General features: G+C 41.1%; 2 protein-coding genes across 2 annotated transcripts; one reads left to right on the forward strand and one right to left on the reverse strand.

The window, feature by feature from the left end:
- Positions 1-110: 110 nt before the first annotated feature.
- On the forward strand, positions 111-15902 carry LOC102795941 (dipeptidyl peptidase 9-like). The gene is made up of 21 exons (XM_006786751.3): positions 111-292; positions 1574-1657; positions 1802-2040; positions 2239-2351; positions 3913-4086; positions 5425-5596; positions 5841-5951; positions 6563-6691; positions 6794-6855; positions 6968-7068; positions 7291-7468; positions 7566-7725; positions 7864-7943; positions 8631-8783; positions 9441-9576; positions 11768-11913; positions 12087-12233; positions 12330-12482; positions 12927-13069; positions 13762-13873; positions 14777-15902. The coding sequence occupies exons 2-21, from the start codon at positions 1602-1604 to the stop codon at positions 14867-14869; spliced, it is 2658 nt and encodes an 885-aa protein (XP_006786814.1). The 5' UTR covers positions 111-292; positions 1574-1601; the 3' UTR covers positions 14870-15902.
- A 2360-nt stretch (positions 15903-18262) lies between these two features.
- On the reverse strand, positions 18263-24539 carry angptl4 (angiopoietin like 4). Its single transcript, XM_087832196.1, has 7 exons — positions 23893-24539; positions 22974-23084; positions 22744-22837; positions 20217-20330; positions 20030-20125; positions 19565-19849; positions 18263-19458 (listed from the first exon to the last, which is right to left on the reverse strand). Exons 1-7 carry the CDS (start codon positions 24427-24429, stop codon positions 19274-19276), a joined length of 1422 nt encoding a protein of 473 aa, XP_087688322.1. The 5' UTR covers positions 24430-24539; the 3' UTR covers positions 18263-19273.

The raw sequence follows: 24539 nt of genomic DNA on the forward strand, positions 1-24539 counted from the left end.
CAGCGCCTGACCTGGGAAGCTGTTCATGCTCAAATAAGGTGAGCAGTTGTAATACTGACCACAAAGTTCCTGCCGCCGCTGAAACCAGAGCAGCAACAGCGGTGCGGCTGAAAAAAGCGCCGGGTTTGTATTCCACCAGTACGAATGTTCCGCCTCTTGAATCTCAGAGCCAGCTGCAATTTGAGTGTGGCCATTCTGGGCCATGGATACAAGCTCTAGCGGTCTCAAAACTGTTTATTGACATCGAGCTAATAAGGTTTGTAAGCCGGGTAAAGAAACAGTGGCCGAATTGGTGAGTGTTGGTTTAAATTTTAACTTCTTTCACAGAGTCTGTTTTTATAGAAAACCAGACACCGCTAGCTTGTGGCAACCTAGCTTCCAGCCCGGTTAACGGCAGCTAGCTAGTTAGCTTAAGAGCGAGAATGACAGAGGGGAACCGTCCTGTCAAAAGGCAGCGAAGGCAAACACGATTTAATAACTGTCTTTTGCTGCCTGTTTTTAAAATCTTGGGGGTTTTGTTGTTCACCTCAGGATGTAAGTAACATCGGCTGAGTTTGAAATGTTCGCTCAAATGAATTTGCCGGTGTTTTTTCCCGGCGTGAGTGAGTAGTTGCAAATCAAGAACAAAGATCTATTGTAGGCAAGCTAACCTTAACTGTTACCATCAGCGGCACCGGTATTATTATTATTATTATTTTACCATTTCACTCTACTAATTTCCCATCCTTAATATTAAGCCTTTAAACGCTGTCAGTTATCTACCTGACTCAAATGGGCTCTTTCCGTATATTATTTTACAACTGGCACACAGGTCCCTGTTATTTTAACGTGTTTAGTAAGACCGAGGCCACGTTAAGTTAAAATTTAATTGCTAATAGGAGGATTACAAGGACTAGACATATGGTAATAACGTTACAGATGTTCTTCATCCAAGTGAAGATTTACGGTATGGCTATTATACATTCGTACATGACGATTAACAAATTGTTGAATTCGCTATTTAGGGCCATCTATACGAATTCTGTGGTACATGCTGGTTGGTGTTTTGATTGCGAGTTGATGTAAGTGGCCTCACCATAATATTAGATTAGTCAACTATAATTACCAAAGGAGTAGCATCAGAAAAGCACAGTATCCCCCCACACAGGTGTTTGCGTCATATAATCTCTCACTAAACAGAGATTATAAGGGCAAAAATGTGGGCTATACTCTAAATCCTGTGTTTCACCTGAAGCTGAGTTGTAGATGTTTCAGCTGCTTTTGTGCTACCATAGACTTGCATATAAAAATCGTTTAGGGGATTTCACATCTTTAGTGGACACTGCAGTATGCAAGTATCCTTTGAAGTTATAATAAAGGATACATTTTCCCCTCTGTTTGGGGCCCACTTTCTGTATTTGTGTTATGCACTGTGGCTCAATGTAATGGGACAAGAACAGCCTGGTGCAGACAGATTTCTTGACTGTGTCTAGCTTTTGTTATAAGGAATTGATGACCCAAATTCCAAGTTTGCTAACTAACTCTATTTACAATTTTTTTAACATTACATCTGTACTTCTTCTATTGGTTACAGATCTGACGTCAAACGTGTTAACCAGTGAATGCATAGAGTCAAGAAGGTCAGACTTTGTGACAATAAAGAGGGTATCTGGACAAGGTACAGTGTTCATGTAGTCTCTCTGCCTTGGTTAAAAAAAATGGATGACTAATATTTAAACCAGTTCCAATAAATGAATGGCCTTGTGTAGGTGTGCCTTGATTTCTGCACCACTTATCAGTTCTTTGTAATGTCAACGTGCAGCTGTGTGACTGTGAGCATGACGGCTGTGGACGGCCTTTCGGATAATGCAGAGGTGGTGGAAATGGAGGATGTGCCATCTCAGTTCTTTGTGGAGAAACACTCTTGGGAGGGCCTGCGAGATATTATCCACTGTAGCAGGAAGTACTCAGGCATGATTGCCAACAAGGCTCCCCATGACTTCCAGTTCGTGCAGAAAAATGATGAAAATGGACCCCACTCCCACCGGCTCTACTACCTCGGTAAGCCGCACAAAAATGCCCAGTATCAGCTTGTAATTGGTAATTTCTATCAACTGTACTCCTTTCAGTTGACCTCAGTCATGCTTTTCTGCTCAAGGCAGCAGAGGATGATCGCCTCATAATACTAAAACAGTCAGGGTGAAATGCCTGTTGTTTCTTGTTGACACTGCCTTTGTTGCTTTTCTTTGTGCTTACCAGGAATGCCTTATGGAAGCAGAGAGAACTCATTACTCTACTCAGAAATCCCCAAGAAGATTCGGAAAGAGACCCTCTTAGTGTTGTCATGGAAACAGATGCTGGATCACTTCCAGGTGAATTCCCCATCTCTCCTCTCTATTTGTGCTGTGCCACTACCAAACTACCCAGTATGTTGTTATTGAAGTCCAAAATACTATCCAACCACTATGAAGGGATGATGGGGCAGATGAAGGTGGTTCAATCATGTGTTTCTCATTTATTATGTTACATATAAGTATATATATATATATATATATATATATATATATGTATATATATATATATATATATATATATATGTGTGTGTGTATATATATATATATATATATATATGTATATATTTACTAGGGGTGGGTTTTGATTATCGATTTATCGATTAAAATCGATTCTAGCTTGGATAACGTGATATCGATTCATTATAATCCTGAATCGATTTTTTTAATATAAATTTATTTTGTCCGAAAAGTCAGAATCTCAGGTTAAACCTCACAAAATTTCAACAACCACCAAACAGCTAAAACAGTAAATGAGAGCAGGTACACGGATTTTGCACAAAGACGTAAACACAAAGCGCGGACCCGCCGACGCATCAGAATCAGTGAGATGCCACCTTTCTCACCCGACGGCACGGACACTGTCGGGGGAAAGCTGACAGCTCGCTGATTCTGATGTTTCGGCGGGTCCGCGCTTTGTGTTTACGTATTTTTTGCGCTAGATTCTGAGCTGCAGGTTTTATCTCTCTCCAACCAAAATTCACTGAACCAGCAGCAAAAGAAGCAGCAAACTACGCTTCACATTTGATAAACATCGTCATGGATTCTCTCTTACTTTTGCTGTTTTGCTTCCACCACGATAAAATCACACTTCATGCTCAGCTCTCTCTCTCTCTTTCTCTCTCTCTCTCTCTCTCTCTCTCTCTCTGTACTTCAAGAACAGTTTCCCGTCTAAAAATCTGTTTTCTTCATTATTCGCTTGCGCACAAGTCTACCATTGTTTACTGCGCTGTCGGCTGCTGTTTTTTTCTTTTTACTTACTTCCGAAAAGAAAGCCTAATTTCTGCCGTTCAATAGGCTACTGAACAAATTTAAACTTTTTAAAATTATGCAAAATTGCAAAACGCTTAGCTGTGTCTCTAATAAAACCTCTATAACTTTGCTCTGCTTCACTTCAGCAGCATCAGGTATTGTTCATATGTTGATTAATGTTTTTTCCTTCGTTTTTGATCTACTGCAGAATATTTGTATAAAATCCCAGGCCAGGAAAATCACCTTCATGTTTTTCTGTGTTTTATCCTCAGCTACTACTATCTGCTGTGATGCTTACACCTTTGATAAAGTCTCGCAAGTGTCAGCTTTCTTTTTGTAGATAAATAAATATGGAAATGTACTGATGCGTGATCCAAATTATAATATTTTTGACTGTCTGAGGCAAAATTTCCCCGAATCGAATCGAATTAAATCGATTTGGGACCTTGTAAATTGGAATCGAATCGATTCTAGAAATCAGTGACGATACCCAGCCCTAATATTTACATATATGTACCTTTGCATATGCACAGGTTTACACAGCAAACCTCTAAAAATCCCTTTGGTAAATTCAAATCTTATCCACATGTTTTCCTGTTGTTGCTCTAAGGCTACGCCGCACCAGGGGGCATATTCTCGAGAGGAGGAGTTGCTGAGAGAGCGTAAACGTTTGGGAGCATTTGGTATTACGTCCTATGACTACCATTCCCAGACTGGACTGTTCCTCTTCCAGGCTAGTAATAGCCTATTCTACTGTCAAGATGGTGGCAACAATGGTTTCATTGTGAGTACAGCTGCTCAATTTTTTGCAATTCTTAGATTCTCTTGATTAAAGAATGGATCAGCACAGCTGTGTAACGACACTGTTATGTTAAATACATTACTTTGGCTCATAAACCTTTAAATACTGTGTATCCGTTCAATTAGAGGGATACCAAGGAATACCTGCAAGGTAGAGATGATCTATATCTGTGAATCTCCTGTCAGACTTTCTTCCAGACACACAGTCAGTGAATAGTGTTATTACATAGAATAATGTTATAAGTTATTACATTTCATGTGTTTGTGTGATTAATGGCTAGAGCAGGAATGTTAGACTGACTTTGCGTTGTGGGCCACTTTGCTCTTAAGTGGGCCATGAAACTGAAACTCCCCTTTCTGTCAGTGTAAAGAAGTGTAACTGCACCTTGAATCCCTCCGACATCTTAATATAAGTAATTTCGACAGTACAGCTCAGTTTTTACCCATCAGCTCTAAAAGGCTGATGGGGTAATGCTATCACCCTGCCTGGTGGACAGACAGGCAAGCAATGGAACACCTGAGTTTGTGAATGCAATAACTCAAAAACAAGGCGACAAAGGAGTTTCAAATTGATACCATAGGTGTATCGACTACAAATCTTGGGAGAGTTAACATGTTTTAGATGTCTATCAATAGTAAAAGCTGTAAAACTCGGTTTGGCCCTTGGATTAAGATTCATTTAGATTGTTTTTACTGTTTGTCAGAGGTGCACTTCAGGTCTTTCTCCCCCTGTGCTTGTGCCTTTTATAATTTTAATGCAGCTTTTTAACCTGCTTGAAGGAACAGGGATTTCCTTAGACTCTTGTACATTACACTGTATTTGAAGAGTTTTTGGAGTGCATGATGCTGCTGCTGAATCTTGATGATGGGTTTAACAAGATAAAAAGAATAAACAAACTGGTTAAATAATAGATAAATGAGATTTGTATAAACATACAACAACATCCTCACTGGTAGGAGAAATTGCAATAGCTCGAATGCGTGGAGTCACTTTACAAAATCATGAGCTGGTCTGAGTCACTGAAAATAACCACGTGCATCCATATGGGTGGTCTGTACTTGCTGTCATTTACTTGGCTGTGCAGACCAACAATCTCAAGCTGTTATTTGAGCTTCTCTTTACAACTCAACAAGTATTTCAAGTCAGCAGATGTTACAGAATTAACTTAGTTTACAGAACTATTTTTGATTATCCTAATGTCTTTCCTCTAAACTTCCGATTTTTTTTTTCATGAATCAGGTTAATGTTTTCATAAGGCTCTCGCTCTGTCCACGTAACATTCAATTTCCTTTTGACTAAGACTGTTTTTGTTGGTTTTAGCAGTCAGCTCCTGTAAAGCCTATGGAGATCAAGACCCAGTGCTCAGGGACCCGTATGGACCCCAAGATCTGCCCCGGAGATCCAGACTTTATAGCCTTTATCAACAACAATGACTTGTGGATAGCCAACATTAAGACAGGCGAGGAAAGGCGACTCACGTACTGCCATAAAGGTCTGAAGACTCAGTTTTTTTTTTATTTAAGCAGTATTTTTATTGAGAGAGCTTTACAAATTTCACACTATTAGTGTGTGTCTTGTTTTGACACTTCATCTTCCCTGTTTTTTCTCATCCAATTTCACTTTGTAGCGCAGAGAGAAAACAACTTTGAGATCCCAGATGTTCAGTTTTGTGTTTAGGCATATGAATATGGCATATGGATTTGAACCCATTTGGTAATTTATTCAATTTCTTCCAGGTTTAGATAATGTTAAGGAGGACCCCAAGTCTGCAGGTGTAGCAACTTTTGTCATCCAGGAAGAGTTTGACCGTTTCACTGGCTACTGGTGGAGCCCCACAGCAGTAGAAGGTCAGCAGTATGTCCTTTTCTAGTACCAGCTCAGCTCGGCTCGACTCAGTTTTTAGGGTTTTCCATTAGGTGGTAGTACCTGGTACCAGGTACTTTTTAGTATCCGCTTGGCCAGGATTCCAAGTGACCTGAGATCTGATCCATAAAATGTGATGTCATCAGACTGTATGCGACCGATTGGCTAGTCAGTGGCGTCACTCGATGAGTCATGACAGTGTCTCCTTCACAAAAATCAAAGCTGCCATTTTTTAAACCTGGCAATGAGAAAAAACATTGTGGTCCCCGAGCCGGACAAAAAGCCATACACTGAGCAGCGGGTGTACCATCACCTCGACGCCCTCTATTGTTATGGTGTTCGTGTTGCATACAAATAATGTCGCTGAACTTTCAGCTGCACTGCTATAACGACCCCACGTACATTAGGTGGCACTCAATTGTAATGGAAAACTTCCGAAACTGAGTTTAATCGAGCTGCGTCGAGTTGAGCCGAGTAGGTTCTCGGCTCAATGGCTCTTACTAACAAAAGCAATTCTTAAGGAACAATTCTTACAGCCCATGTTATAGGTTCTGTTTCTTTGGATAAATTGAGTTAATTGTTTTTCTCCCATCAGACCCTAATGGAGGTAAAACAGTGTACCTTCTGTATGAAGAGGTGGATGAAACAGAGGTAGAAATTATTCACGTTCCATCTCCGGCACTTGAGGAGCGGAAAGCAGATGCATACAGATATCCTCGCACAGGTCAGTGCAGGTTTGCACAATGTACGCACAAGAATTTAGAGCAGTGAAAACACACACACACATTTCTACAACTTGTATTTTTTTCTAATCTCTTATTTACAGGTAGCAAAAATCCCCAGTCTACACTTAAACTGGCAGAGATCAAGACAGATCATCAAGGAAGAGCAAGTGTCTCACTTCCTTTTCTTCACTTTTTTTCTACGTGCTTTAGCATCTTCATTCTTTAGCATGATCTTTATCTCACGTGTGCGTATGCATGTGTATGTGTATTTACAGATAGTGAGCACACACGACAAAGAACTGGTCGCCCCCTTTAACTCCTTGTTTCCTGGGACAGAATACATCGCCAGAGTAGGATGGACGAGTGACGGCAAATAGTGAGTGTTGCAAAATTCTGCCACTCTCAGAATAAACCAGCATAAGAAACTGTCTGATTGAGAACCTTTTAAAATTGTGGCATCAGTTTGGGACCTGTGGACGTACACGATAGTCTCGTTAGTTTTTACAGAAGTTATACTGGAGGGAACTATTTTTCATTCACGATTGCTCATCTTTCCATATAAATCAGTCTTTTGATCGTTGTCTGCTCTCTGTTGTAGTGGTTGGGCAGTGCTGTTAGACCGCAGTCAGAGGAAACTGCAACTTGTTCTGCTGCCACCCGCCCTCTTCATCCCAGTGACAGATGATCCAGCTCTAAGACAGGAGAGTCTGGAGGCTGTGCCCACTAACACGCAGCCATACATAATCTATGAAGAAACCACCGACGTCTGGATAAATGTAAATGTTTTCTCACAGCTCTCTATGGCTACCTTTAAAATAAACTGATTAAGTACATTTATAAATTCTAATTATGACGCTTTCTTTTGTTCTGCAGGTTCACGATATATTCTATCCCTTTATTCAAACGACAGAAGATGAGTTTACTTTCATTTGGGTAAATGAGTCTAAAACAGGTTTCAGCCATCTGTATAAAATCACATCCCAGTTACAACCAGGCTGCTACCGTTGGACAGAGGAATACCAGCACCTAGAGGGTAAGAAACTAGGAGATGCCTCTGCATTGATTTGAAATGAGATAATCAGATTTTTTAGGCTGATATTATTTTTGTCTTTAGACTCAGCTGTTAGCGTTTACATTATAGAATGTTGATTTTTACTTTTTTGTCCTCCAGGAGACTTTAAATGTGCAATCAAAGAAGAGGTTACATTGACCTGTGGGGAATGGGAAGTGTTGGCAAGACATGGCTCCAAGGTGAGTGCCAAATACAAAAGAAAAAAAATCACACCTATGAGAGATACAGGTGAACTCAGTAAGAAAATATTTGGGCAGTTCTCAATTTTAATCTCAAGTAATGATCATGAATTTGGAGTGTTGATTCTTAATCCTAATTTTAGGGTGTTTATAAAAAGACTGGTGCTGCAGTGTCTGAAGTTGACAACAGATCCACATCAACTGACATTTGGTATTTCCCTGGAGATTTTCTGTCAGGCTTCTGCTGGAGTCGATTTCAATTTTTGCTTGTTTCAGGCCTTTTTTTGTTTTCAGTCTGGGTAAAACAGATGGACAAAAAAACATGTCTAAACATGTCGACATTGTGCATAGTATGGATGCAAACACCCTCAAATGCTACTGAAGCTGAAAGATGACAAGTTAACCTGATGCTGCCTTTAAAAAAATCACTAGAACAGTCAAATACACATGTTTGTTTGAAATGTACATTTTCTGTATTTTGTATTCTGGAGTTCAGCACCAATGCTGACTAGGTGTCAGCTTTTCTAAAATATTTTAAAATATTACTTGAAACAAAGATGTTTCCGTGGCTTTATTTAGGTTTGTCATGGACTACTTTATGGGATCTGAAAAGACCATTGCTGTATTTTTGCTGAGAGCTGCTGTTTTCATTCACCTTCAAATGCTCTCTAATGTTTCCTTTGCTAGATCTGGGTCAATGAGGCAACAAAGTTGGTGTATTTCCAGGGCACCAGAGACACTCCTCTGGAGCATCATCTTTACGTGGTCAGCTATGAGTCACCTGGAGATGTGGTCAGACTAACTAAGCCTGGCTTCTCTCATAGCTGCTCTGTTAGTCAGGTACTATCATTTATTTGTGCATGTACCTGTTTGCCTAACTCTGTGTGCAAATTTCAGTAATCCAGCTGTTTATCCACCTGTTTTTTTGACATGTTGCTCAACAGTTGAGTTGCTTTAACATATTTTACTGTTTTGAGTAGTTCTGGTGGGAACAAATACTTCAGTCTGTGCCAGAATTACATTTCAAATATATGAAAAATAAATAAATAAATATAAGTGTTGTTGTCTTACACCTGGGGAAACAAGACCAGTCCAGATTAAGTACAGCTAATAGAGGATATAGAGAAGGTTTAAGTAAAGAGAGAAACTGCCTGCTTAAGAGCAGTGAGAAATAAAGCACTGGCTTGAAGGAAGCGTTTAACCTTCTCCAGGCAGACGTTGCAGATTTGCAACAGTTACGACCTAACAACCTGATTACCCCACATACATATTTTATGAGTTTTTTTTACTCAGAGTACCACTGCAGGACTTGGTTGTGCATTAGCAACAAAAAACTTAATTTGGGCCTGAGAGGGTTAAAGAGAGTGTTGACAGCTTACTTGATAGTGTCTCATGTCGGGCTTTGTTGTAGTTAGTGATACAACTTTGCATCCCCCTTGCCTTTTATTTCCTTCCTCTTCTTTATAAGGCATCTCTTTCTCTTCTCTCTTCTTGCAGAACTTTGACTTTTTTGTCAGCCACTACAGCAACGTGAGTACTCCTCCCTGTGTTCACGTCTACAAGCTGACTGGCTCAGAAGGTGACCCGCTGCACATGGTTCCTGAGTTCTGGGCCAGCATGATGGAATCGCCAGGTAAACAGAGCCTGATGTAAAAAAGACCATGTAACATCGCTCGTACTAAAGACGGAGAGGCATTGCTTGTCAGCAGTGTGTACACTGAGATAGTATCCAAGAGCAACTGCATTCCTCTGTCTATAAGTGGTTAGTTCCAACAAAAAGTACTTGTTTGACGTTTTGTGGTTATGCATTACTAAAGGAAAAGTCAGCCAAGAGTCATTGTTTTAAAATCTCTCAAAGGATTTGATAGATTTGGGTTTCACATGGTAAATGTTTTGTTCCCTTTTTTTTAAAACCTTTCTTGCAGTTAAAAAATTACAAGTCTGAGATTAAACAAAACAAAGCCTCTCTGTGTCAGTATAGTTTTGTGCAGAGGATAGTCTGTCCAAGTGTGAGTGTTCATATCAGGAGAAGATCCTAAACATCATCACATTTCTTCTGTTTCTGGGAGCTTTGGAACTCCCGAATGCAAATTTAAGGCTTTAAGTTTATTAACCTCTTTAATTCAAACTACTTATCATGGACCAAACCATCACAATGGATTGAAAATTGCTCTATATACATTTTTTTTTATCACTACACCATTAGTTAATGTAGTTTTCATTATATGGGTGTCAGCTTGAACAGTTTGTGCTTTCTTGGAAGAGTAGGAATTGAAGCAGAAGTCTTGATTTAGACTTTTGCAGGGAATTTTTGCAGATGGTGTAAACTATCTAGTGGCCGACATCATTGCTAGCATTTATGCTTGTGCAGGTGCGTTATGTGTAATTACCTTGTGGCCGTATCTTGGTGTTTTATGTGTGGCGCCAGACGATAGACAGCATTTTATTTGTTTGTTTGTTGGTTTTGTTTTTTTCTTCCTTCACGTCCATTCCGATAAATTCTGCAATCTCCCCCCTGAAATTTGCTGACATTAGAGAGTCCTTACATTGATGTTAGAATTATGTTTCCTTGTATTTAGCCACTTAGAGAATAACAATCAATATACTAACTCAAAGTAGCCGAACATGCACAATGCACCAAGAGGCCAATCACAGTCGATGCAATCTGTAGTTAAATTTCTAGAGAGGTGAACATCAGGTTATGTGGTGGAATTCAGTGGGAGGGTTGTGGTTGAGGTGTAGATTTCCCACTAAAACATAAATCCCGGTTAACCGCCACCCCATTGCAGGAGCTCCTACAGAGTTGCTTGTCATGATTGTGCTTTTAACTGAAACAATGTTTTGAAGCTGTAAAAATCTGGCTGAGCAGAGCGTTAAAATGGGAATGAAAAATAAACCTGCAGCAGAGTCCAGCTGTGGAATATAGTACAGGTTCAAGAGTATCAGTAACCTCAAACACTAAAATGTTTCTTTTTGCAGCACGGTGGCACGGTGGTTAGCACTGTTGCCGCACAGCAAGAAGGTCCTGAGTTCAATTCCAACATCAGGCTGAGGTCTTTCTGTGTGGAGTTTGCATGTTCTCCCCGTGTTTGTGTGGGTTCCCTCCGGGTACTCCGGCTTCCTCCCACCATCCAAAGACATGCAGCTTGTGGGGATAGGTTAATTGGAAAATCCAAATTGCCATTAGGTGTGAATGTGCAAGTGAATGTGAGCGCGAGTGGTTGTCTGTCCCTGTGTGTTGGCCCTGCGACAGACTGGCGACCTGTCCAGGGTGTACCCCGCCTCTCGCCCTATGACAGCTGGGATAGGCTCCAGCGCCCCCCGCGACCCTGAAAAGGAGAAGCAGAAGCGAATGGATGGATGGTTGTGGTTGAGGTGTAGATTTCCCATTAAAACATAAATCCCTGTTAACCGCCACCTCATTGCAGGAACTCCTACAGAGTTGCTTGTCATGATTGTGCTTTTAACTGAAACAATGTTTTGATGCTGTAAAAATCTGGCTGAGCAGAGCGTTAAAATGGGAATGAAAAATAAACCTGCAGCAGAGTCCAGCTGTGGAATATAGTACAGGTTCAAGAGTATCAGTAACCTTAAACACTAAAACGTTTCTTTTTTTTATATTCCCAATCATTTAGTTCTGTAAAATGTTTTAGAGTGCTGAGGTTTTTTCCTGCTGTAACATTTGTTGACAAAGGGTTCTCAGGCATGTTGTATGAAGCACTTTGAGTAGAAAAGCATTATATAAGAGAACCAGTACATTTTTTTTGACATAAAACCTTGTTTGCGTATGCCTAACCTAGTGACTGCTTGTTGATGTCATCCAGGTTGTCCGGGAGATTACAATCCACCTGAGATTTTCGACTTTCCGGGGAAGTCAGGCTTCCAGCTTTATGGGATGGTATACAAGCCTCACAACCTGCAGTCTGGGCGGAAACACCCCACTGTTCTCTTTGTCTACGGAGGCCCACAGGTTTGTAGCTGCATCTTATCCATTTTACTTCTAACTGTGTAATCATACGGCTTTCTTACATAAGATCTAATCATAGCTGCCTTCCCTTTGTGGCTAATAAATGCTGCTCTGAAAGTCTATTACTGTGTAAACAAAATGTTTCTAAGAACGTGATTATGTCTTTGTATATGTAGGTGCAGTTGGTTAACAACTCTTTTAAGGGCATGAAATACCTCCGCCTGAACACGCTGGCTTCTCTCGGCTATGCTGTGGTTGTCATTGATGGGAGGGGTTCTTGTCAGAGGGGCCTTGAATTTGAAGGAGCACTGAAAAACAAAATGGTAAAGTTTGACACATACAAATAATAATCCAGTATCATTAAAGAAATAGATGTGATGTGAAAGCTCCAGCCGAAATAACTCTGTTTGCCTCTCCAGGGTCAAGTAGAGATTGAAGACCAGGTGGAGGGGCTGCAGTATGTAGCAGAGAAGTTTAACTTTGTGGACCTGAGCCGTGTTGCCATCCATGGCTGGTCCTATGGAGGTTTCCTTTCTCTCATGGGCCTCATCCAGCGACCCAATGTCTTTAAGGTTGGACTGCCTGTTTACCCTCAAGCTGTCGTTTATTGTTAAAACCATATTAAACCTTTGCCTATAGCCCAAAACATGCAGGCATTTGTTATTTAATGCAATATAAGATGGAGAAATCATTTCTTAATTCTCTGTTTCCTTATTGCTCTTAACCTCATTTGTGATGCAGTTGCCAGTTGCATCCACATGGTGTCTGTCTTGGAGTGTGTTAGCCATTAGTCTTTATTAAGTAGAGATGTCTGCAGATACATCGCTATGCTAAAGATTTTTCTTGTGACATGCGTGCATATCAGATGTAAAACAATGACATCAGAATATACCATTAATAATCGTATTATAACACACACAGTAAGCCTAAACAGTTACTCTCCTGCAAAGTGACTTCTTTCCAGATTAAAATGAATTATTTTTCTTTTAATGTTATTTCTTTTCCATCCCTGACAGCTGGCTATTGCAGGTGCCCCAGTGACTGTGTGGATGGCCTATGACACAGGCTACACAGAGCGTTACATGGATGTGCCTGAGAACAACCAACAGGGCTACGAGGAGGGATCTGTGGCGCTGCATGTGGATAAGCTCCCTAGCGAGTCAGTACACACACACTCTTATTTAAGTTAACAAGAAATTATGAGGTATTTGAATTTTTAAAATCAAAATGCACATTCTCTGCAGTTTCTCATATTGTCTCTGCATTTTAATAACGATTGTAGGATCTTTAATGTTATATTTTGGTTAAATATGCTTCACATTTGGTCAGTCCGATTCCTGTGCGCAACTGACAGTTCAAACACTTCTTAAAAAATCTGTCTCATTCTTATGAAACACCTTAAAATGTGACTCTTAAAGCATTTAAACTCTTGAACTCGTGCTTGTGCACGCCACACCTTGCCTTTGTGTCCTTGGGCTACTTGGAACATTTTCATTAGCTGAGGAACGTTGAGTTATTGATGTTTCAGTAGCAGGGTCTTCCTTTAAGTCAAAAGCTGTGGATTATTATTATTATTATTATTATTATTATTATTATTTTGTATGTAAAATAAGTTCTGCAAACGTTAAGATTGCATCCTGACAGAACCTCACTTTTTAGGGTTCTAGTGATGACCTTAAAAACGTGACTGAAAGTAAGAGTAAAAGATTTTTACAACTGCATTTGTGTAATCATTCTGTAAATCTCTTTGTGCCACTTAAAACATTTGTAATGTTGGGAACATGTTTTTACTGTTCTCAGAACACATATTCATTGCACTTTAACTAATCGCATCGTAACTCTCTTCTTCAGGCCCAACCGTTTGCTTATTCTCCACGGCTTTCTGGATGAGAATGTACACTTTTTCCACACCAATTTTCTAGTGTCACAGATAATCCGGGCTGGAAAGCCCTACCAGCTTCAGGTTTGTTTCATATCTTAAAAGCATAATACATGTGTGTGTATGTTTATGTTGTTCCAGCATTATCACAATCATGTTGTCCAGGATCAATGCTGCAGTTGATCACTTATGTTGGTTTGTTAGTGATAGTGAATGATCGAACAACATCACTGATGAGATGCAGTGCTGATCCTGGACCAACATTATTATTATGATAATATAGCCTATATGGTGATAATATAACATCACCAACACTTGGATATCAGATCATGCTTCCAGAAACATAGAAGGAAGTGCACTTTTACTGCTAAGGGCCATCTTAGCTTTCACAGGATTTTGCTTGTATCACTTATTTATAGTTCGATAAATTAACTTCAGTTAACATAATACAGTAGTTGGATTATATATTAGGATTAGGATTGTTGTTTTGAATTTTGAACCTTTAGTGTCAGCGGGCAGCTATTTCCATAATGACAGCCTCTGTGTTCGATACAAATGCTGTGACACTTTGCATCGACAGCGTTCAGTGCGATCATGCAAAGCAGCTTCTTTTTCCTGCTGCGCTCACAGTGCTTTCATTTGGAAATACAAGTTAACTCTTGAACCACTTCTCTGTCACCAACCAATCAAAATCAAGAAGTGTTGAGCTTCACAGTGTCAACGTCAACACGGGTAAAGGTTAAACGGCGCTTGTTTGTCCCTCATGGCCCAGTTATATATGGATAAGGGAGATGGTTTGTGTAACCTAGCAACAGCAGGTGCTAGACTGCAAAAACAACCTTTGTAAAGAAGGTCATAAGTGGCTTCGAAGGCAAAAAAGATATTTTCTAGATTAGATATGATTGGTTACACACACAAAGAGCATGTGTATTAATTTATAAATTCATTTGCTGACGTTGGTTGATTGCTCTGTTTTAATTTTTAAAGGTCTACCCCAACGAGCGGCACAGTATCCGCTGCCCTGAGTCTGGAGAGCACTACGAGATAATGCTGCTGCACTTTCTACAACAATACCTCTAAAATCAGACAACAGGGGACAAGTGAAGTCAAATTCCCCTCTTCCTTCTTTTAGCCCTCCCAACTGTCCGCCCACCTGTATTCTCCATGACCTCCCCACCCCAGCCCATTTCTAACCGTTTACCCTGTCAGCAAGAAACACATCAGACACCCAGCAGCCACCAGCTCCTTTCCTCCTAACCAACTATTCGTCTCACTTCTGCATTACATTTCCTCCTCTCTGTCTTGTTCTGTTACTCAATTGCTCTCCCAGTCTTCTTCAAGCCCCCTTCACCCCCATGTACAGTCTGGAGAAAGGTTTACGTGCACGTCATGTGGTGTCCCACCCAGAAAGCCGAACAAAGACTTGTGAAGAAATGTTTGCAGGCTGTGTCAGTCTGACTCATTGCTCACTCACATCTTCATTTCTACAACCACAATGGTTTCTGCCAAACGTTATCAAATTGTTTCCCCGCCCCCCAAAACCTGTTTTGTTTACTCCAGTCAGAGGTAGAAGCGGTGGTTACAGTTCACAGATATGACATGGAATGTGTACACATATTTGCAGACTTAAACCTTTACAGTATACATGCATATGTAAAATACAGTTCATCTCATACATAAGCACAGACACTCACACCCACCCTCACAATAGCCATACATACTGTGGGTCTGTACCTTGGAGTTGGTGTAATAATCAAGAAAGGAAGAAAATCAAGGCTCTTCCTCTGTCTGTGTTTTTAGCGTTTGTTGTTTAAAATGAAATATTTTTATGGATTTTTATTCTTTTTTTTTTTTTTTCATGAGTGCTGATGGAAGGCACTCATTGATGTTTTTGCGCCGTCTTACCCCGTCATATTACATTGCTCGAGATGTCTGCTTGCCTTCTTAACACATAATTTATATTTGCCAAAGTACCTCTTGACTCTTGATCATGCTGGTATTTCCCTTTTTTACTGCAATAAAGACAACAAGAGGGTGAGCACTGGAGTCTTACAACAGCTTTGTACCACCGAAATACAATTTGTACATGATAATGAATAAATGTATGAATCAATCACAAGCTTTCTTCTGGTGCAGTCTTATTATTTTTCTACCTGTGAAGGGTTATATGTCTTGTTGTACTTCATATTTTCTGGGATTAAAAGGTTTTTTACAATTATTATTTTAAATGTCAAGTGTGGCTTAAAGCCTCAATTAGACCCCCCAGCTCCTGTACTCCTCTTCACATCAGACCTGCACCTGACCTAAAGAAATCCACCTCAGCTACAAGAAGAGGGCTTTGAAGCTCCCCAAACATGTGGCAGCTGATGCTGTGGTAACCTTTAGATGTATTGAGTGATGCTTCATATTGATTTGGGAGCACCGCAGAGACTTAACTGGATTCCACTGCCCTTAAAATCACTTCAATAAACAAGCAGGCCTTTGGAGAAGAAGGAAATGGCAATATTTGATTCTTTGCTTGTTATTGCAAACCTCTAATCAGCCATGTCTTATTAGTGCAATTAGACATGTAGGCATGTAGCCATGGTCAAAGCAGCCTGTTAAAGGTCAAACTGGACAATAGAATAAGGAATGAATAGTGATTTAAGTGACTGTGGCGTGGTTGTTGATGTCAGGCAGGCTGGTCTGAGTGATTCAGGTCTGATCTACTCGGATTTTCAAGCAAAATCTAGGGTTCATAGAGAATGGCCTGTTGTCCAAACCTGGACAACAGAAGATTTGGCATAAATAGCACGAAAGCATGGATCCATCCGGCATTATATCAATGGTTCAGGCCGGTTGGCACACTTTTATGGCCGTTGGTACCAACTAAGCACCATGGACCTGAGTGTTGTTGAGCGTGGATCCATCTTCTGATGACTGCTTCCAGCAGGATAACACACCATGTCACAAAGCTCAAATCAAACTGGTTTCTTGAACATGACAATGAGTTCACTGTACTCAAATGGTCTGCAGAGTCACCAGATCTCAATCCAATACAGCACCTTTGGGATGTGGTGGAAGGGGAGATTCCCATCACAGATTTGCAGCAGCTGTGTGATGCTTTCATATCAATATGGACCAAAATCTTTAAAGAACATTTCAAACATCTTGTTTAATTAGTGCCATGAAGAATGAAGGCAGATTCGAAGGTTAAAAGGGGGTCCAACTTGATACTAGCACGGTGTACCTAATAAAGTGACAGCTGAAAACTGGTTAGATTAGTTTAGCGAAAGGTCTTGATTAAGGTTAATCAAATCTGTCTACCAGCTCCATTAAAGCTAATGAATTATTCTGCTTCATCTGGTGTGTGCTTAATTTGTTTAAAACAAACGAACAGAAACACTGGACTGTTTCTTGGTAGGGAGTACAGCCAGACAGCTAATGCTTTGGATTGTACTGGCACTGTTCCTGAAAGAGCCAAAGAGAACAAAACAGCACGAGGTCAACACAAATAAACCAAAAGCGCCTTTAGTGAAAGCTTTATTTATTTATTTACTGTTCAAATTAAAACTCTACTTAATTTATGGCCCACATTGACTTTGAAACCATGAAAATCATTTTAGCAAGTTTACATCCATTCATATAAAACTTTGCAAATCAAATGGGAATAACAATATTTAGACTATCCCAATGTCTGGGCTTAGAAGCCCCCCCCACCACGACCAAAAAAATAAATAAAAAAATAGAGAGATATTTAAAGGTGTTAGACAAATGCAAATAGGTTTGTGTTGCCACAGTTTCTTAGTATGCCCTAAAAGTACATTTCAAGAATAAATTGGTTTTAGTTTTGATTTAGAGAATTGCAGAAAGAACAGTGCTGTCCCGTTCTTTTTAAATCACCCAAACTGTGACATCAGGGCGTCAACTTTCACTGGTAACACCGTAGCCCAGAAGAGAAAGGCGAGTTGAGATGAGGGTAAACTCCTTCAGATCAGCTGTCTCAGATGTTGATCTTGACCCAGCTGTCAGTTCTTGGAGGATCACTGTGGATGAAGCACATTAACAGTAAGCCTGACAAGGATGTAGAAGGTGGTGCTCTGGAAATTAAAGCTGACACCTTGGAGCTCCTAAGGTTTGCTTCCAGGTATAAGCTGCTGATCGAGAGGTCTGCCACGTGCGGCTGCGGTTTAGTGCAGATGTGTGTTTGCGAGGTTTGCAAACTCAGTGGTGTGTTACAAGTCTAAGAAAAATAAACATCAGTTTAATTGCATGAGGTAGCCACAATGTGAAATCAGACTACATGCCTTGCATCATATCTTGGTTATGGATTTACTGCAAAATGGAAGAAGTTTTCTTTCCCACTGTCGCCCTTGGTCATCTGATTCTTGGGGTTTTGAATGTAAAGCATCTTGAGGTGACTGTTGAGGTTTGCGGCTGTGTAAATAAAACTGAATTGCATTGAACATAACAGAGATAAAATGCAGACAGATATTGGTTTCAATCAGTTTTATTGGCTCTTTATGGCCCCAAATATTTCTCTTAAAAAAACCCAGAACATAAATTACAAACAACAGATATAGATATATATATATATATATACATTTATCCGGTGATTTTTTTTTACAACATTTAAATAAGGAAAAAAAAACATCTACAGTAGCTCTCAAGTCTTAAGGACACAGATAATATCACTGGACAACAGTAACAGTTATAGTTCTGAAAACTGTCCACAGTCCTTCAAATACTACTTACAAAAACTCGTCTTAAAAGTAGTCAATATGACTTATTATCAACATCTCCACAGGAAAAGCAGAACAACTCAGTTAAGAATAGTTTTCGACTGATTCAAATTTGCAGGCAGAACATGCAGTATGTGGTACAAAAGGCTGGAACAGTGTTTCTGCATCTAGTTTACAGTGAAGTACAACTTTACACAATGCTTCTGTCGTCATGTTCACGTAGAAAATGACTGTTTTAATTAAGTCTCCATTTGGTCTGCACCATTGGGTTTAAAAGGCTTCCTTGATGCATGCTGCCTGTTTTTTTTTCTTTCCTTTTTATTAAAAATCTGACAGTCCTTGCTACATTCAAACTTATCAACAGGCCGCATACACAGCTGACACCTCACATGTGATGAGGAGTCTGGACTTGTTGGAAAAGCTTCTTTGCTTACAGCTCATTGGACAGGCTGGGACACGCTGTGATGGGACGTCCTGTTGACTGGGAGCACCTGCTTCAAACCAGCAGAAAGAAACTGTGCAATGCTACGACATATTAATTTTTTTTTTAATTCCATTGCACATTTTAGCTTTGTCTCTTCTGTAGCCATCAATGCCGGGAAGGAGTCTGCTCATCTTCTCTGGAGAACAGTCCTGATTTTGAGGGCTGTAGCTCTCGGATTAAGTCCCTAAAGGGAGATAACCAAGGAAGTGGCAAGCTCTACCTCATCAACCAATAGTCCTGCTTCTTACAACCCTTCTTGTTTTTGCCTTGTCCGTTTTTTTATGACTTGCTCTCGATTGCAGCGGGAGCAATCATCATCATACTGGACTTCAAAGGGTAGTAACGGCCTCTCCAAGTCTTCCAGAAGATGCCTTGCTTTCTCTGGTGCCGCTGCTTGGGAGGAGGACTCTGGAAATATCTGCCATTCAAGTTGGCGCGCCCACAGTTACTGAACCACCAACCACCTAGAAAAAACAGGACGATATTAGGTTAGTTGATGCGTTTTTACTGGACTCTATGTGAGCCACAACACGAGTTAATATCTGAAGGATGTTCATCATTGTATCTTACCAGAGAGGTGCTTGGCACAGTTGGTGTCACTTTTCTGGTCATTGTCCTGGTCATGGGTGGAAAAAGGCAGACCAGAGGCGGTGTCAGTGGCCAGGGAGCTCTCGAGGTCACTGAAAGTGCCACCCTTCTGAATCTGGAGGGAATATTTGGTTTCCTGTCCGCCCAGTTGGAACGGGAGACGGACGGTTGCAAGGTCATCCACCCAGTCAGAGAGCTTGATGTTGAGGATGTAGCTGCCATCTTTGGCAATAGAGTAAATCTTCTGTAAACCTAGCCAGAACTCTCCTGGAGAGGAAGGAAAGAAGAGGAGTTTGAGCTCTGTTTCCATGTGGTCCATTTCAGGTTTAAGTGCTAAAATGTTTTTGGAGGGTATTTCTGTCCACTGATGCAACGTTACTAAAAGGCAGATAACCTGTCTGAACACTGTACCAATCAGCCAGTGAAATAAAATTCAAAAGCATTTACCATTCAGGCTGCCGAAGCCTTTCTCGTAGGCATCCCACAGCTGGTCAAAGTCCACTGAACCATCTTGGCGCCTCTGAATCACTGTCCATCCACCGTCTGGATAGAAAAACAGAGAAAGAATGATCAGAACATATTTCATCTGATGAAACAGCAGGTTCAAAATCTAAAGGAGTTTTGCTCCACGTACCAGCTGTCATCTCACAGAAGACTTCAAAGGGCTCTGAGTTTGCTGGCTGGATGGTGTACACCCCACTGGTGGTCTCTCCTCTCATGAACAGCTCGTGACAGTCCGATGCCGTCTCTGGAAAAAGAACAAAGAAGAAGGAAAAAAAGTTAAAACTTGGACTGTATCACGAATGCCTTTTTCCCTGGATGTGCTTTAGACATGCTGCCTTTTTAGTCCAACCGCTATGTTCAGATTTCGCCCCAGCTTCCTCAAATGTTTTTGTTTTGGTTATCCTACCCAGCTTTCAGAAATAGGTCATTCACAGTTAGTGAATCTTTCAGTAATAGGCTGCTGCACACGTCGAGTAGAGTGTTTTCAAATAAGACTATCTCTTCAGGGGAAAGAAAAATAAAAGCTTATCACTATGTCTGGAGATATGAGTGTGTTCCTGATAAAAACAAAAAACAAAAACTTTGACCTAGCTACAGCAGGACTCTTGTAAACATGACCTTTCTCCCAGTTCCCAGGCAGTCTGTCCTCTTTAAGTGCTGGGCTGTGCAACCTATAGAGTTACATACCCTATCCTTTACATTCTTCTACAACCTCCACCCCCCCTGCCCTCTCGCTCGTGCGTCCGGCCCCCTTCCTTCCCCTTCACTTGTCACACCTCCCTCACGTGCACAGCAGCCGCTTGGTGACGAAGATGTGCATGGCTGCTGCATGCATGGGGAATGATCACAGCATGGTGTAGGGATGAGGGGGGCTGTTACTGTATGCAGAGCAGGGGTCTCCAGAGCTGGCACGTGCTTTAATAAGGGATGAGGCTAATTGCACCCCTGGCGTAATCCTTTTTTAGTAAGGATGACATCATGTAGTGCAGTTTTATATCCTGCCAAAGCCTCGTCACAATTTACTGTGCATATATATAGATTTAAATTTGGTTGTTCTAATTGTTTCAGTGAAAGCTCATCAGCTGATCACACAATAGCAAAATCTGTTTGTGTGGGGTGACCTTCTCTTCTTTAGAGAAATGAACTCTTGTTGTGGTGACTGTCTGCTCAGGGGTCAAGGGTTCTCCTGAACTTTAGCACATTTCTAATTCATTATAATTGGAAATAAGGAGGAGATGGGGGTGGGGGGAGGTTTGTGCACAGGGATGGGGGAGGAGAGGACAACCAAAGGGAAAGGAGGCTCAGGAGGAGGAATGCCTGTTTGATTGTTGTAGGGCAAAGGTTGCTCATTCTTCGGGGATGTAAAAATGTTTGTTTAACAGAAAAAGGTGGGACATCTTGGAAATGGGGAGGAGTTGAGTGTCTTCAAAACAACATACGATATCTGTACAAAGTTCAGAGATAAATTTAGACTGCCTTTCCCCTTTGTTTTCCTTTATTTATTATTTTTTTTTATTTTAGTTAAGACCCAAGGTGAGAAATCTGAACAAGAGTCCAAGAAAACCTTGTTGCCCTTTCCCTCCTCCACAGCGCAGAAATGATCTGAGCGTAATCCTGGCATGCTGTCTGACCCTGACTGAATTCTCCCAGAGACCAGCAAACTTTCCCCCAGTTGAAACCTTTCCAGAATAACCCCCCTCCCCTCTCGCTCCCCCATCACTGAATCCTGCTGATGTCAGAGCTTTATGGTGTAATTGTGATTTCAATGACTGAACTCTAATGTTACCTCAGCCACATTCACCTTTCACCTAGTTCACACACCCGAGTTCATTACAACCCGAGAATTCAGTTTGAATATATCCTTTTCCATTTGTATTCATTTATAATTACTGCAATTATTCCATATGTGCAGATTCCAGCGTTATTTAAAACTAAAAAGGAATAAAATGAGATATATATGTAAGCTAAGAGTTTCTTATCGCTTCAGTCACAGCAGCTGCTTGGCGTGCCTGCAGTCTGAGAGCCTTTCACAATTACTGTAAACCACAGTATCAGAAGTGCTGACTAAACACCTTACTAATTTTCCGTTCAACTCCTGCAGCGATATTCCAGCAACTTCCTATTGCTATTGTGATTAAAATCCCTCAAATGTACGATAGACTCAGCTTACAATTAAACAAACAAACAAAAAACTAGTCTATACTTTTATATTTTAAATATGTTGTACACGTGACTGTGTTAACCTTCTCAGACTCAAATTAAGTTTTTTGTTGCTAATTCACAACCAAGTCCTGCAGTGCTACTTCTGAATAAAAGAAACTCATAAAATGTGTATGTGGGGTAATCAGGTTGTTAGTTCTTAACTGTTGCAAATCTGCAACGTCTGCCTGGAGAGGGTTAATGCTATATCGTATTTAACGAGTAATACTAATATTTCAGTCGCTCTCAGGGATTGCACCTGTTGGTATTTTTGGCGTCACGCTGAGCTGAAAAGCTTGTCCCGAATTAATTAGTTTCCTTGATTTTAATTGCTAGTGATTTAAGCTTCTTTGTGGCATTACTAGACAGATGGTCTGTCACATTTGGCGTCAGATTTTGTAGAGTCGACTTAAGACAGTGTCAAGGGGGGATTTTGGACGCTTTTTGGCTTTACTTACCGGCCGGCGAGTCGCGCTGCTCCGCGACACCACCCTGCACGGAGCTCTCGGATTTGCTGCTCCGCTGGGAGGCTTTCTGTCTTGACTGCTGGATCTGAAAAAGGTTGCGAATCAATGATGAGACAAAAAAAAAAGAAAAAAAAAAAAGAGAGAAAATAATAATAATAACGAGAAAGATGTTTAAAGAAATTTTTGTGCAAGCAGTGTGCGTAAATGTGGCGCCTGCTTACTTCACTCTGCAGGGTCCTGATGCGCACGTTCTGTTTGTCAAGCTTATCCTGTTGAAGTCTGATGCGCTCCATCAGATCGTCAATTCGTCTGTTCTGGGCCTCCAGCATGAGCTGACAGAAAAATATGACACAGGTGCAACAATGTTTATTATTTTATCATTTTTATTCGACGACGTGTTTGTGCGTAAAATAAATCCATCGCTCAAAGGAGGTCCTCCAGTTAACACCGCAAATAGGGTACCCGTAAGTTTCAAACTGTTGCTTGAAACTTGTTATTTTATTCTACAATGACAAGCCAATAGTGTGTAGATGTAGTTATGTAACCCATTCGCTGCTCGGGATTTTCCAGCTCACCACACAAAGCTCTCGACTCACACACTGCTTTGTAAACGAAGCTTTGCTAAGAAAGCAAAACTTTCATGAGCCCCTTCAGTGTCTGTGCTGCAAAATGCAACAGCTGTGGAAAAACGGAAAATTCTTGCAGCTGATGCTGGCAGAGCCTCTTTATCCTGCAGCTCTGTCTGCACGTACTGCACGTTTATCCACGCCTGTAGTAGTAACCTTCCACTCCGGCTTACCACCACCCGCTGCTTACGCTCTGTTTAATTTTATTTAGGACCACTGAGTGTTCAGACACCCCCCCCCCCCCCCCCCCCCACACACACACACACGCACACAGACACACACACCTTGTAATCCTTGGATGCTGTAAATCCACTGACTTGATAACCAGTGCAAAATCCCTTTGTACTTTGAGGGGCCTACATGGAAGTATCTTAACTCTAAGAAAAATGGTTTGCACACAGTGGAAAAGCTTCATTTCAGATAATTTTCCTCCCAGACTAACTTTCATTCACCTTATCTAACATAGTTCTAATGATCATCATTAACCTACACACATAATCTTCTCCATTCTTACCTGGATGTTGTGAGCATCACTGCTGTTCTTGGCACCAGCATTCATGTCAGACATCCCTCCATCTCCCTGCAACATGCCGTCCACCTTCTCCTCCAGGCGGCTGAGTCTTTCACTCATTGTCCTCCTCTCCTGCTGCATCTCCTCTGCCTTATCCCTCAGCTCAGCTGTGACATTCAGCACCTGCCCCTCTCTGTCTTCCAGTCCCTGGGCCCGAGCTTTCAAAAGCTCCCCCTCTGCTTGCAGCCTCTGGCTTTCCTTCCCCAGTTCGCTCACAGTGCGATTGAAGACTTTCAGTTTGCTTGACAGGTCCCTCATCTGGATTTTAGTTTTGTCCACATGCTCCTTCAGCCCCTGGCCCAGTTGCAGGAGGCCGTGGGCAAGGACGTTAACATCATCCCATGCTGCATACTGGACACGCTTCTCCTTGGTAGCACCACCAGGGCTTGAGGCTCTTTTCCTCTCCACTGGGAAACTTGTGGCCATGAGCACCACCAGGCAGAGAGTCAGAGTTGCCAGTGCTGTCTTCATTTCTGCCATTTTACTAAACTTCTGAAATACGTCTGTAAACTGTGCACAGAATTGTGCAGTGTCCTGCCTTCTCTTCTCAAATTGGATCTGATAGTTCAGGTTCCTGGATAAACGAGCTC

Source organism: Neolamprologus brichardi, chromosome 18 (assembly GCF_056152115.1).
Source record: "Neolamprologus brichardi isolate AB-2024 chromosome 18, ASM5615211v1, whole genome shotgun sequence".
Taxonomy (NCBI): domain Eukaryota; kingdom Metazoa; phylum Chordata; class Actinopteri; order Cichliformes; family Cichlidae; genus Neolamprologus; species Neolamprologus brichardi.